Source organism: Microtus pennsylvanicus, chromosome 6 (genome assembly GCF_037038515.1).
Source record: "Microtus pennsylvanicus isolate mMicPen1 chromosome 6, mMicPen1.hap1, whole genome shotgun sequence".
In the NCBI taxonomy this organism is placed as follows: domain Eukaryota; kingdom Metazoa; phylum Chordata; class Mammalia; order Rodentia; family Cricetidae; genus Microtus; species Microtus pennsylvanicus.
Genome location: NC_134584.1, coordinates 50,432,288 through 50,447,287, shown reverse-complemented (window position 1 = coordinate 50,447,287; position 15,000 = coordinate 50,432,288). Strand labels below are relative to the sequence as shown.

Here is a 15,000-nt window from a genome sequence, read left to right as displayed (position 1 = left end):
ATAGATCGGCAATGGGCAAGGTTAATGACATTAAGTAAAATACAATCTTGAGGTAGAAAATAGGAATGGGGTCAAATGTTATGTCAAAATGCATAAACAACATAGCCAAAGTTATATCTTAGTCTGTTCTGTGCTGTTCAAACACAATACCTGAGATTGGAAATTTTACACAGAAAAAAAAATGGTTTATTTGAGTCAAAGTTTCAGAGGGTGAAAGATCAGTCACCCCCCTTTACAATCTTTATTTATTTATGTGCATTGGTCTTTTGAGGATGTTGGATCCCCTGGAACTGGAGTTACAGACAGTTGTGAGCTGCCATGTGGGTGCTGGGAACTGAACCCAGGTCCTCTGGAAGAGCAATCAGTGCTCTTAGTTGCTGAGCCATCTCTCCAGTACCTGGTGAGGATTGTCTAACTACATCACAGTATGTCAGGTGGCATCACGGCAGAAACATGTGACAGGAAGAAAGGTCATAGGACAAGCTAGGACACGAGAGACCAGAGGGATCCACACTCGTACTTTAATAGTATAAAATATAAAACTCCTTCTTGAAGGGATCGACCCTTTTGGGGACAGCGCTCCACGGCCGACCCACCTTCACTAGACCCACCTCTTAAAGGGCTACCACTCCAGCACTGTCACTTTGAAGACTAGGCTTCCAGAAAAATCCTTCAGTGGACAAGCCATTGCCAAGGCATAGCATTGCAGATGGCTGACTTATATAATACATGATTAAAGATGCTTTTAATCACTCTAATTTTAAATGACAAAACTGGGGATGTGGTTCAGTGATACGGCCTGAGAATGTGGGTTTGCTCCTTACTACTGGGAAAGGTGGGATGGAAAGAGATTGGGAGAGAAAATAAAATCAGTTAATGTGTTAGCATTTGCTTTAATAGTTACAGAAAGATCATCTTTTAATAAATATGAACATTTCCTCAGGAAAATTGTGACGATATAAAAATTCATATGATGACAGGCAGTGGTGGCCACACGCCTTTAATCTCAACACTCGGGAGGCAGAGGCAGGTGGATCTCTGTGAGTTCGAGGCCAGCCTGGTCTACAAGAGCTAGTTCCAGGACAGGCTTCAAAGCTACAGAGAAACCCTGCCTCAATTGCCCCACTCAAAAAAAAAAAAAAACAAAAAAAAAAAACCCAAAAAAATTTCATCTGTTATTGCTCTAATCACAAAGAACCAATAATAAAGTACAAAAGAAATCAGCCAGGACCTGTCTAGAAAGAAGAGATAAGAATAGCTGTGGAAATTCAAAGAATGAAAAAGGTAAATATTTTGAACCTAAAAAAGTTTAAGTAAGGGGAAAAGCAAAGACTCAAGGCTGCCACCAAAGAACCAATCGCACAACAGGAAAGGAAGATCAGAACTTGAGAGACGGCGCCATGGTAAGAACACACGCTGCTCTTGAGGAGAGCCTGTGTTTGGTTCCTGGCACTCAGATGGCAGCCCATAGCCACTTGTAACACTAGTTCCTAGAGATTCGACACCTTTCTCTAACCTCCACAGGCACTGGACACACAGGTGGTACACACAGACACATGCAGGCACTCACACAAACACACACAACATAATCGGAAGACAGCACCAAGCAGACAAGCAGGGGATGGTAATGTGCTCAGGTCTGGCTGAGCCAAGAGAGCCCAGAAAACTATTTTGCCTGCTCTCTCATGGAGTTGCTGATCGCTTCTGTCATTAGATGAAGGAGGTGTTCTTCCCACACCAAGTAATCAGTCCTCACCTGGATACCAGCTGGGTGTCCCCTTATCCAATTGGGTTTTGACACTAATCTGGAGAGAGCACCAGGCCCTGCCAGACTGCCCCCACTTCAAATGCCAAACACAGGCAGAACTACCAGCTTCAGGCTGCCTAGCCATAACCTGGAGCTCTCACCACCCCCCTCTCCTTGCATTTAATATGCTAGAATAGCACACAGAACTCAAGCAAATGCTTCCCTTCTACCTGCTGGGTAATTAATAAAGGCCACAGAAGACAGCTTAGGGATGGTACACAGACAGGGCCTGGGAGAGCTCTGAGTGCAGGAGCCTCCGTCTCTATGGAGCTGAGATCTGCTGCCGTCCCAGGACTCAGATGGGTAGAACATGTGGGAAGCTCTTGAAAGCCCCCTAGGGCTTTACAGGAGGGATTTATATGGCGGCTTCATCATGCAAGCATGAGGGATCATTTTTATTCCCGGCCCCTCTCCTCCAGAAGGTCGGGGGCAGGCAGTGCTGAAGGCGCCAAGCTTCTCATCATGGCTTGGTCTTTCTTGTTGCCAACCTCTATCAGAAGTCGACTCATTAGAAGAAAAGATGTTCCAATTGCCCGGGAAAGTCGAAAGGATTTAGCAGCTTTGCACCAGGAATCAAAGACCAAACGTTAAAATAAAAAAATGTTCCTGGCATCCTTATCTACCAGGGTCTTAGGAGTTCTGTCCTGGAACAGGATAGAGACCAAACATGGGAACCCAGGCTTTTCCTAACCAGGAACAAGGGCAGAAACCACACACACATTTCTATTTCACACCGAGGCATTAGCAGAAAACCTACAGCGACAGCAGAACCCTGAGGCTTGGAGACGGAGACGTGGAGGGCAAGGGCCCACACCAAGGACAAGCAGTGACTTGAAACTTTATTCAATGGGCTGGAGAGATGGCTCAGTGGTTAAGAGCACTGGCCGCTCTTCCAGAAGACCTGGGTTCAATTCCCAGCAACCACATGGTGGCTCACAACCATCTATAATGAGATCTGGCGCCTTCCTCTGGTGTGCGGGCATACATGGAGGCAGAATGCTGTATACATAGTAAATAAATAAATCTTTTAAAAAAAACTTTATTCAGTTACTGAGGACAGGTTCTTGGTGGGATCGGGAGGACAGAAAAAAAAAAGGAGGAACAAGGGAATTCGGTGTGTATTTAAAGAGTTTGGAGAAAGAAACAAGAGGTGACACAAAAGGAGCGACACAGTGAGAGGCCTCTGGGGTAAGAAAGCTTAGCGGGGAATGGGGGAGTGGGGCCAGGAATGAGACCCCCCGATCTCTGGCCACCCCTAAGAAGGCTGTGTGCGCTGAAGTCAGAGGCTATCGTGAGCAGTTTGCTGGATGCCGTCTCTGGCTGCCTCTGTCTATTCTGTCTCTACAGGACACTTACCGCTGATTTCAGGCCCATCTAGGGAGTCTAGAAGCAACCCAGCTCACCTCACAGTCCTTAGGGCAGTTACATCTAACAAGACCTTTATCATGGCTTTCTAGTCACACCCTCTGACAATGTCAAGGAGATGAAATATTTCAGCTTTACAACTTAAGTCCCCACGATCCTCTTGAATGACCGCGTCTTCCTCCTTCCTTCCTCAGCGCCACACTGTTCATAGCTGAGTGTGCCGTTCTCCAAGCACGCTTACACACAAGCACGACACAACTGTCACACGCATGGGCACTGGCTCTACGTTTGCCTAACAGCTTATTCTCAACACAGCTTTGGGGTTTATTTATTGGCACATTCATTCTAGTTCGTTGGTTTGAACAGCCAAACACCATTATGAATCTTCTAATGATACCCATCAGTTCATTATCCTTCGCTCTAACAGGCAAGGTCAGTATAAACTTATCTCTGGGTAGCTCTTTACCCGTACGCTATAGCCTCCTCTGCACTGATAGATTAGTCCTTCAAAGATTTTCTTTTCAAACCGGTTTTCCTTCAGCAACGAACATTCATTATAATCCAGGAACATGCCTGCCATTAGTAAAAGTTCACACTGAAGACAGGTTACAAGACTTTCTTACATTAGATATTCAATTCTGGTTTTTATTATGTCTATTCATTTATTTTGTGTGCGGCAGGGGGTAAGGTTCCACCCTGTGCATGTGCAGGTCAGAGATGAACCCGAGAGAGAGAGAGAGAGAGAGAGAGAGAGAGAGAGAGAGAGAGAGAGAGAGCGAGAGTCTGTTCTCTCTTCCACTCAAGTCACAGGCTTGGTGGCAGGAGTCTTTACTTCTCTGAGCCATGTCACCCGACTAAATTCTGCTTTATTTTTAATTCATCGGGATTTCATGATAGAAATGACTTTTGGAGATTTTTTTCTAAACAGACAAACAAAACCCATATTTGACTAATGAGAAATTACCTGTGTGATATTTTTAGAAGACATAACTGCCTGATTATAGAATATGCGTCCAAAGTGGTCTCGATCTGGAAAGGTGTCTGCTTGCCGAGGTAAGTTGGCCCCTCCTGAGTCAACTGTATGAGGAAAAGGAGAGAAATGAGCACAGCTCAGCAAATGGCCACCGTTAATTAGATCCATTAGGGTCTAAGATAACTAGGCCTTAATCTCAGTCACAAAAGCTCCCCCCACCCCCCGCCAGTGTGTAGAATCTAGAGTCTCAGGCCCCCAAACACAACCGAAGCTTTCCTCCCAGCACATTAGGCCTTCCAACCTTCAGTCAAAACTCCACATAAACTTCTCAGGACGCTGTCCCTTTAAGAGCAGCCAAAGACCCAGAAACACCATGAATTCACCAGCAGAACTGAAGCTGCATCTTCCTAGACCAATACAAGAATCACTAAAGGATTAATGGGTAATTTGTATATTGCTTTTTTGTACTTGCTCTCTTGTTTTTATTTTTACTTTTTTTTCTTTAAGTGGTTTGGCTGTATAACTCATGCTGTGATCCTCCTGCCTCAGCTTCCTAAGCATTAAGATTTATTACAAATCAACAAAACGGGTGATGGTGTGGACCACCACTCAGGGTGACCAAGCTTGTAAAGCCAGCTTGGGCTACACCAGGAGACTTTTGTCTGAAAACAGAGCTCCTTATTCACAGGGGTGTGATGATAAGATCAAACGTGTTTCCTGGCCATTCTAAACACCTCAAACTTCCTTAGCCATTTCATAGAGTTATGAGGATGTAAAATTACGAATGTAAAAAGAAAAATAAAAGCTAGGTGTGGCGGTGCACATCTTTATAATCCTAGCACTCGGGAAGGTGGAGGAGCTCTGTGAGCGCCAGGCTAGCCAAGGCTACATAGACCATGTCTCAAAAAAAGAGAGAAAGAATTAGAAATCAATCCTACACCTACTATTATTGCCTACAAGCACTGTCTTTTATCATTTAATATTCTGCATCCTATCTACCATTAAAGATGGCCTCTCTGAAGAGAGACAACCTCTTCAATAGAGCTGCCAATCTAGAGAGCGGCAGGAGCCTGCAGGCAGTTTGGCTGCATTTGCTGTTTTCTATGTGCAAAGACGTTCACACTGAGTCAACCAGGCAAATGCACTTTTCTCTATTACGACCTGTTCCAATGTTTACAAATGAACAACGTAGGCGAGCGCTTTGGCAAGCTACACCAGTATCCAGAAGCTGCCAGTTCTAAACTGCTTTGCTTTAAGATTCTGTTCAAAATAGCCTTTAATGCAAATGTAGTTTACTTTCAAAAGAACACTGGCTTTCTTTGGAAATCAACTGTATCTTAAATTACAACCTATTCAAATTATGTAATATTCAAGGACTTAATACAGTGCCTGACTCTCAAGAGATCCATAAATATTAGCTATTTTTTTAATAGTTTGAGTAATTATAGTTAACAGAAACATAAGATACCCAGGGGAAAAGCCAGCACACAACAAGCCGCTAATTTCCCTGTGTGGTACTACGGGCAGTCCTTAGTTACCTTCGCCCACAGTCTTCAGCAAACACTGTATTCCTTTCTAACTGCAGGAGGAGCCAGCAGTATTTTAAAACACCCAGTAATGACGTCACCCACATAGCCTGCCACAGTCTCCCATTTTCCCAGCTAACACAGTTCCCAGCGCACTTGTGACTTGCCCAGATAGATGCACGGGAGCCTGTTCTGCAGGGCGATCTCTTGGGCCCGTAAGTGCTTCTTCACCGTCACTGGGTAGTAGGTGCCTCCTTTGACAGTGGCATCGTTGGCCACGATCATGCATTCTACTCTGAAAAGGCAGAAGTTCCATTGAAAGAGACTGTGAGATCTCTACAAAAGTAAAAGCAACTCAGCTTATTATAACGAGAGCACGCAAGGCAGTCTTCCACTTCTGGGGCAAGTCACTACCGCCACTCACTAGCCAGTGGCCCCATGCTGCAAAACCAAGCTTTAATCAAGGTTCACATTCATTAATCCAACAGAAAATAATTACTTTTAATAAGATTACACGCTCACATTTGATTTTGAAAGAGCCATGAGTTCTCCATTAGTATTGAGGCATTAACCTAAACCACTGTTCTGTGAGGTTCTTTCGGTTCATTTTCTTTAAGATTTTATTTTTATTATATAGATTATACACACACACACATTTGCCTGCATGTATATCTGTGCACCACATATGTGTAGTACCAAGAAAGGCCAGAAGAAAGTGTTGGGTCCTCTGGAACTGGGGTTACAGATGATTATTAGCTGCACATAGGTGCTGGGAACTGAATCCCAGTCCTCTGGAAGAGCAGGCAGTGTTCTCACCACTGAGCCATCTCTCCCGCACTCACTATGGTTCTTAAAATGAAATGATCCTAACAAGAGGATGATGTCTTTTTGAAAATTCAACTCTCTAGGCTAAGGAACTCTCTTAACATAAATCTTTAAAGGAGCCGGAGAGATGGCTCAGTGGTTAAGAGCACTGACTGCTTTTGTAGAGGACCCGGGTTCAATTCCCAGCACCCACATGACAGCTCACACCTATCTGTAACTCCAGCCCCAGAAGATCTGACAACTCAGAGAGATACACATGCAGGTAAAACACCAATGCACATAAAATAAAAATAAATAAATTATAAAGTGTCCTTTAAAGAAAGAAACTGAATGGGGCTAGAGAGATGGCCCAGCAGTTAAGAACACTGCCTGCTGTCTCAGAGGACCCAGGTTTGAGTTCAGCACCCAGATGGTGGCTCACAGCATCTGTAACTCCGATTTCATAAGATCCATCACCCTTGTCTGACCTCCCTCGGCACCGGCACACACATGGTACACAGACATACATTCAGACAAAAACACTCACGTGTTTAACCAAAAAATAAATTTAAAAAAGTAGAAAAATGAGAATAAACTGCCAGTAGTACTAAGATATGTTTTTCATATTCTCAAAATGACTTAATAGCTGTATGTAGTGGTATTTGTAATCCCAGTACTTGTGAAGTAGGGGCAGGAGGATCCAAAGTTTGAAATCAACTACACAGTGAGTTCAAGGCCAGCCTGGGCAAAAGAGTAAGACCCTGACTTTAAAAAAACAAGGCCTGAGGACAGAGCTCAGGGACACTTGCCCTGAATATACATAGCACAGAGTTCAAATTCCAGTACCACAAGAAAAAAGAAAAACAATGTTCTTTACTCCTTCATCCATAGAAAACAAACAAATCACACACACACACAACTTTCTAAAATAAATCTGTGTTATTTGAAGTCACAATAAATACAAATTTTACATAGCACAGCACAAAGGGCTGTGCATATGGATTAGCTAGGAGAGTATTGCATGTTACACTTGAAGGCCTACGTTCGATTTCCAGTGTCACTTACACCTGGCATGGTGGCATATGTCCATAATCAATCCCCCACAGACAGGCTACAGAAAGAGAAATGAACTCGGTTCACAAAAATACTGTGATGTGCATCTGTGTGGTTTTGCCCATCGACACCCATTATTTAGTTTAGAACTAAAATTTCTTTTAGTAACTGCTTCTGTTTTCTTTTTCTCAAAGTTATTTTCAGGTTTTTTGAAAATATGACAGAACGGACTCAAACAGCTCCATGGGGTGTTTTTAAATGAAGCCCAACTTTAGGCTGAGTGACCTTCAGGTTGGAGAGACTGCCGAAGTCCAGAAGCTTCGGCATTTCCTTGGTCTCCTGATCCAGGGCTGGGACCTCAGGAACATAATTCTCCTTTCTCTCACAGGACCTCCCTGAATCCTCTTCATCAGATACATGACATCAATATAGCCGGCTGGCTATCTTGTTGCAGTTTCTTGCTGGAGATAATGGTGATTTCCTCGCACACGCACTTGTTGGTGTGTAAGTCATCACCCAGGCACGTGTAGTACTTCTTGAGAATGACCTGCATCACCTTCTTCATAGCCTCGGTACGAGCGCGGTCCATGCTGATGGGTCCCGGTAAAAGAGCCTGCTTCTGTTTTTAAGCCACTTGGTTCAAACAGCACACCCCACAGAGTTAAGAAGAGAGCGAGCACACGAACCGGGCCTTCCTCCTCAGTGATCCTGCTGCTGCTGAGCAGCCAGCAGGCTAGCACAAACCCCAAGCCCTCTGCTGGCTGCAGCTTGAAAGTTCATTGCCCATATGCCAGCAGTCACCTGCATCCACCTCAGCCTCTGGGTGTGAGAACCAACAGAGCCGGGCAGAGCCAGGAAGAGCAGTGCTAACTGTCTGAGCTCTGAGCCCTAGCCAGCCCAAACTGAGCAGAAAAGAAGGTCATAGCGAGGCTGCCTGGGGACACAACGGACACCTGCTCCTAAAACAGCTATATTCACCACCTGTGCAAGAGTTTACGTGGAGAGTTCCTAAAACTTGGCGAGCCAATGGAGAAGACTTGTTTTAGTTTTTTAGCAGGTGTCAATTTCAAATAGCTTCTTGGTTAGGGGTAGGGCATTCTCAGTGCTGGGGTTTTACTTGGTTTAATCACGTGTAGGTCTTGTGTATGCTGCCAGTGTCTATGAGTTCCTGTGTGGATCAGTTCCTATGTGGATCAGTTCCTATGTGGATCAGTTCCGTTGTGTCTGGAAGAAGCTGTTTCCTTGGACTCATCCACCACCTCTGGCTCACACCATCTTCCTGCCTCCTCTTCCAAATAGATTTTTGTGCTGATTTTCTTTTCCTTCTCTTTTCTTTTTGAATTTTGAGAAGGGATTTCTCTACATAGCCCAGGCTGTCCTGGAACTCACCATGTAGACCAGGCTGGCCTCAAACTCAAGAGATCTGCCTGCCTCTGCTTCCCAAGTGCTGGGATTAAAGGTGTGCCCCAACACATGGCTTTAATAATTGGGGTTTTTTTGTGGTTTTTTTTTAGTTTGTTTTTTTCTCCTCTTTTTTTTTATCCTCTCTCTCTCTCTCTCTCTCTCTCTCTCTCTCTCTCTCTCTCTCTCTCTCAGAGAGAGAGAAAAAACCATGAAGTTGTATGAGTAGAGAAGTGGGGAGGACCTGGGAGGAACTCGGGGAAAGGGCAAGAATATGATCAAACTATATTGTGGGAAAAATTTTAATAAAAAAATTAAAAAGCCCACACCTGGGGGAAGTGGGTAAGTCTAAACTGGATCCAAAAACTGACTAATTTTTATTTTTCTCCCTCCAGTTTGTGGTCTCTAGAGCTCCAGAGAGGAACCGGATACCTATCTGAGACGCTCAAGTCTTACGAGCACAAAGCTTGCCTGCCAACATGCAGGGTGGGTGGCAGGCGCCTGCACTCACAATTCCTGCCCCTCACAACTGAGCACAGGCAGAATACTCACCCTGACACTCGCCCAATGCCCGTAATGATGCCACCTGCAGGGACTTCCTCGTCACCATATAACTGGTAACCTGCAAACTGGGAGAATTCCAGAAAGGGAGACCTAAGCGGAAGAAAGGATGTTGTCTAAGTTAAATATCTGTATTTAAAAAGTTACACATAAGAATGCAAAGATTTTTCTAAACAGGGAAGCATTTCAAATATGCATGTTGTACATAAAAATCTACAAAAAGATTTCTAAAATAAGACCTGACAAACATGCCATAGGAATTTACGTGGTACAACCAGGTAGCGGGCTACTGGAACTTACTGGTAAAGTGTAAGGCAAAGGCGTATGTATATACCACAGAAAGGGGACAGCAGGGAGTGTTCACCATGTGCCTGGGTCTCTTCTGTGGGCTTCATAAACACTTTGCTAACGGGGAAATCAGAACCCAGTTGCTAGCCTCAGTTCACATAAGTAATAAGTGTCAGATCGGGGATTTCCTGAAGCAGGCTGTCCCCATGCCAGGCTCTTCTCCAGCACGCACCGTAGTGTCCACCTCCACTCACAGGCGTGCTCGAGACACACCTGGCGGGGAGCCTAGAATGCTCACGCTGGTATGACTGCCTTTTGTTTTGCTTTTCTGATGCAGGTGCCTGATACAAAAATGGGCTAAAGGAATGTGTGCTGGGGGCTGTAAGAAGGCCCGTCGACACTTGCATACAGGCCTGGCGACTTGGGGCTGATCCCGGGATCATATAAGATAGTAGAAAACTGACTCCTGAGAGCTGTCCCCTGACCCCCACACATGTGCCATGGCACGCAGGCACCCACGCTCACCATGCATGCTGTCATACAAATACGGATGTCAGAAGAACACGGTGGGCAAGAGGTGCAGCCCAGCTGTGGCGGGTCTTACCGTGCACGCACAAAGCCCTAGGGCCGATGCCCAGCACCACACGAATCAAGTGTGGTGGTGCACACTTTTATGTCGTCCCGTCCCGAGGGAGACAGAGGCGGGAGGGTCAGAAGTTCATGGATGGGCTGGGGTTGTATCTCAGTGACAATGTTCTTGCCTAACTTGAGAGAAGCCCTAGGTTTAATCTGCAGTGCTTTCAAAATAGAGAAGGGGCCTCAAGGTTCTCAGCCATACAGTGATTTTGAAGGCATGAGATCCTATCTTAAACACAAAAGTCAAAAAGGAAAAGAAAAAAAATACCCCATATGTACACCCACCTTTTTCATTGTACCCCATGACCTATCCTTCAGGAGATATACCGGGTCAACACTCTACTGTTTATAAAACAACTAGAGATCGACACCCTTGCCCCTCCATCCTTCCATCTTTGCCATCCCTGCTGCTCACAGTCTATGACCAGCGCAGGAGCCAGAAGAGCAGTGTCTTTAAAAACAGTCACATGTCACACTTCAAGACATAATCCAGAGAGCAGACGCCGTGGGGAGACGCTGTCACTTCCAAGAAAAATAACAAAACTATATGAACACAAACTAAGAGAGTGCAATGTCACCAGGCAGCCCAGTCTTACGGGTCTAGCACAGTAAATGTCATCACGCGACATGTGACTTGGAAACGCAACAAGTCCTGTTGAATCCCAACTGCAGTTCGCTCTTTTTCTGAGAGTCGGAATCAACAGCGCACAGGTCCTCAGAATCAGAGCCCACCCCTACTGTCCTCCCCTCCACACCGCCCGTGTCAGCCCCACTGGTCCCTGGACACTGCTCAAACACGCCCAGCACTCAGCTACAGAGCTCTGGCTCTGGTGTGTCTGCTTCCCTCAACCCTGGCCTCATTCTAGTACATTACACAGCTCAAGACGTTCGCTGCTTATTTCCTTTCTCCCTCTGGCCTTACGGGAACTCCAGCAGGGTAGATGCCCATGTCATTCTCTGTTCTGTTCATCCCATTCTCATTAAATGTGTGGTACTCTTCCAGTTGAAGAATGAGAGAATATGAGCAAAGTGGTCAAGACCAAGACAGGTACACCCCCTGAAACAGTCCACCTGAGCTAATGGGGGTTCACCAACACCAGCCGGACAGAGAAAGAACCAGCATGGGATGGAACCAGTCCCTCTGAATGAGGTTGACAGTTGCCTGGCTGGGGCAGACTGAGGGCACTGGAATGGACACCAGGATTTGTCCCTGCTGCTTATGCTGGCTTTTTGGGAGCCTGTTCTCTTTGGATGGATACCTTGTTCAGCCTAGATATAGTGGGGAGGGCCTTGGACCTTCCTTTCCCCAGGGCGGTGTGCCTTACCTTCTCTGGGGAGTGGATGGGAGGTGGGGTGGAAAGGTAGGTAGAAGGAATGGGAGGAGGGGAGTAGGAACTTAGATGGGGTATGTATGATGAAATAAAAATAGTTTGTTTTCTTTTAATAAATAAATAAGTAGATAAGAACCCAAATTTAAAAGCATTTGGTGATGGACAGTCCAGCAGAACAGGACACGCTGAGGTAACAGGCGCTAGTACCAACCCTGGGTCTATGAGATTGTCAATTCTGTCTCTGGGTAAGAGCTTCCCTCTTGACGTGTGCCGGGCCCGGGCTTTCTCGCTGCCTCCTGCAATAGAAGCATGATTAGATTAGAGCAGATAGACATGAACTAGGCTTCTTTCTCACTTAATGCACTCACATACAGCACTCCACTCCAAACATGGTGCTTTAGAAAAGGTTCAGTGGGCCAGGCGGTGGCGCACTCCTTTTATCCCAGCGTTTGAGAGGTGGAAGCAGTTGGACCTCTGAGTTTGAGGCCAGCCTGGTCTACAGAGCAAGTTCCAGGACAGTCAGAGCTACACAGAGAAACCCTGTCTCAAAAGCCAAATAAATGTATAATTAATAAAAAGAAAAATAAAAAAGTTTCAGTGTACCCCATGAAAAAGTTCTATTATTTTTTTTAATCACTTGATATATCAGATGTCAGTTTTCTGCATTAAATAAACTGAGGGTTTTCTTTAATGGCATATGCATAAACACACACACACACGCGCGCGTGCGCAAACACACACACACACACACACACACACACGCACGCACGCACGCACGCACACACACACGCACGCACGCAAGTGTCTAAAAGCCAGGCACAGTAGCATGACCTCTAATCCTAGCACCATCGGGCTGACACATCTCCGAGTTCACTGGCAAGGGAGCCTACCTGAACTGATGAACTCCAGGTCCGGGGGGATCCCTGTCTCAAAACTAAGGTGGAGAGTGACAGAGATAGAGATGATCTTAACCTCTGGCCTCCACACACAAATATGAATGTGCTCCCCCGACACACACAGACACCGCATGTACAACTGATACACACACTAATCTATCCCTCCTCCTAGACTATATAATCATTCATGTTCTGAATTCAACAATAGCTGTCTAAAGAGATGGCATGCTGTTTTCGTTAAAATTCCCACACTACAATAGCATCTCCTTGTCCCACATGTACTGGACACTATCACATGTACATGCACCGCCCTGCACATGGGAACAGCCCTACTCTGTATCTGTACCAGGTCAAAGTCTAGCTTTGGAAATCCCCTCCGTGCTTGGCACATGCAAACTTGCCGAAAGGTGCCATTAGGTCTGCACACGAGAAAGTCGAAATCCTTCCATAGTGATTAGCAGGTCCCCCTTGGTAATATGTTGGCAGAAGAGATGGTCTTCTGTAGTTTGCAACGTTACCCAAATCTTGACAAAAATCACACTAACCAAGAGCAGGTCAGCTACTCTGGTCAGGCTTCTTGAGTACCCCAGCCTTACCACCCAACCTGCAAACACTCGGGGACTCGAGTGTCCCTCCACCATGGCTCTGAGTAAGCCACAGCAGGAGTGGAGGAAGCATCAAGCTACCAGAAAATGCTTTTAACTGTTGCCCACAAATGTATCCTAACATAGCCTCTGCCTAATAAAATAGTCAACAATTTAAGAGCGCCATTTCTTTGTTGATGAAGATAAAATTATGTTCATACCCATTTAAACAAGCTTCTAAATACAGCACTATTTTTCAAGTCAGGGATCTTGGCTGCAAGAGGAATACTTTTTTCTTAAGAGGTACACAGGAAATTCTTACGAGTAAACCTACTTTTAAGCTACCAAGAAAACTATATCATAAATTATTTCTTCTTTCAAAATGGGTTAGTTGCAAGACAGTATGGTTAAAATTGTCTTTTCTCTCCTCCTGACTACTGGTCAGTTCCTAACGAGGTGTGTTTAGGGGGTGGGGAAAAGGGATGAAGCATTACAAACAGCAGAAGTTCAGAGGATGCTACCATCATCTAGAGGACGCTGCCTTGATTCTGGTGTTGGTACATGGGTCAAAATGCGTGCAACAACATACTTTAGTGCAGATTCTTGTACACTAACTTACTTCAGTATCTAAAAACAAAATGTGATTTTTAAATAGAGCAAGGCTGGGGCAAAGGGCTTTGGAGAGTAGGTGACCTAAGTGTTCATTAAGGGGCCAGCAGTTGAAGAGCCACAGGTGGGAGGAGGGTGACAGAGCGGGAGATGGAAAGGATACTTCAGACAGTCTAGTTGATTGACAGTAGACGGAGAATGGATTACCCCCGCGGTGCTTTCATAATAACCAGAACCAAGTGTTTTGATTAACACACATTAATCGTAGGGCTGCGAGTGTTTTGATAAATTTAGAAGTGCTTTGTTTTTATCCTGGAGGTATCTTTATGAAGTAAACATCCACAGGCTTTAGTGGTTGAGGTGGGGCTTTTGTTTCTGTTGTTTTGTTTTTTAAGGCACTTCAGGGCTGGAGAGATGGCTCAGTGGTTAAGAGCACTGGCTGCTCTTGCAGAGGTCCGGAGTTCAATTCCCAGAAACCACATGGTGGCTCACAACCATCTGTAATGGGATCTGAAGCCCTCTTTGGGTATGTGGGCATACATGGAGGCAGAATGTTGTATACTTAATAAATAAATCTTTAAAAAAATAAATAAATAAAATAAAAATGGAAGACAAACTCCATTCACGGTGATGAGCAATGAGTGACAGCAGTGAGACATCAGTGGGCAGTGAGCAGGTCCTGACTGGCCCCCCGCACACAGCCTTTGGAAGATGCTGGAATTCTGGTTTCCTGACATCAGTGGGCAGTGAGCAGGTCCTGACTGGCCCCGTGCACACAGCCTTTGGAAGATGCTGGAATTCTGGTTTCCTGGTTTCAGGGATGCTAACGTGTGAACATTTGCGAATTGTAGAACCAATGTGATTTAATGAATTGCACACAAGGAGAGCTTCATAAATGACTACTCACCTGTGAAACCAGAGTACCACTGCTCTAACAGGCTGAGTTAAACTCCAGAGTCAAACTCCGGAGAAATGTCCAGACTACCTTGCACAAAAGCCCCAAACAGCACACAAACATTTTGCTACTAACATGATAGAGGAGTCATCCAAAGGTGTGCTAAAAATGTATGTTTAGAGGGATTATTTATGGGTGATTTTTTTCTTGATACTTTTTCATTTTCCAAAAGTATATTTTAATATGGTTTAATAATTAACATACATTCATA

At 45.1% G+C, this 15,000-nt stretch overlaps 1 protein-coding gene and 1 pseudogene across 2 annotated transcripts in view; both read right to left on the bottom strand.

Moving 5' to 3' along the window:
• Positions 1-15,000, bottom strand: part of Mccc2 (methylcrotonyl-CoA carboxylase subunit 2) — a 69,259-nt gene that overhangs the window by 40,700 nt on the left and 13,559 nt on the right. For both annotated transcript variants that reach the window (XR_012910891.1, XM_075976221.1), the window contains exons 3-6: positions 11,957-12,041; positions 9,482-9,583; positions 5,839-5,966; positions 4,137-4,249 (exon numbers count right to left, since the gene is read on the bottom strand). Coding sequence is in view for 1 of the 2 variants with exons in the window: in XM_075976221.1 (XP_075832336.1) it covers positions 4,137-4,249; positions 5,839-5,966; positions 9,482-9,583; positions 11,957-12,041 (428 nt within the window). In the remaining variant the exon portion in view is untranslated. The remainder of the gene's footprint in view (positions 1-4,136; positions 4,250-5,838; positions 5,967-9,481; positions 9,584-11,956; positions 12,042-15,000) is intronic.
• Positions 7,760-8,117, bottom strand: LOC142852822 (small ribosomal subunit protein eS17-like; annotated as a pseudogene).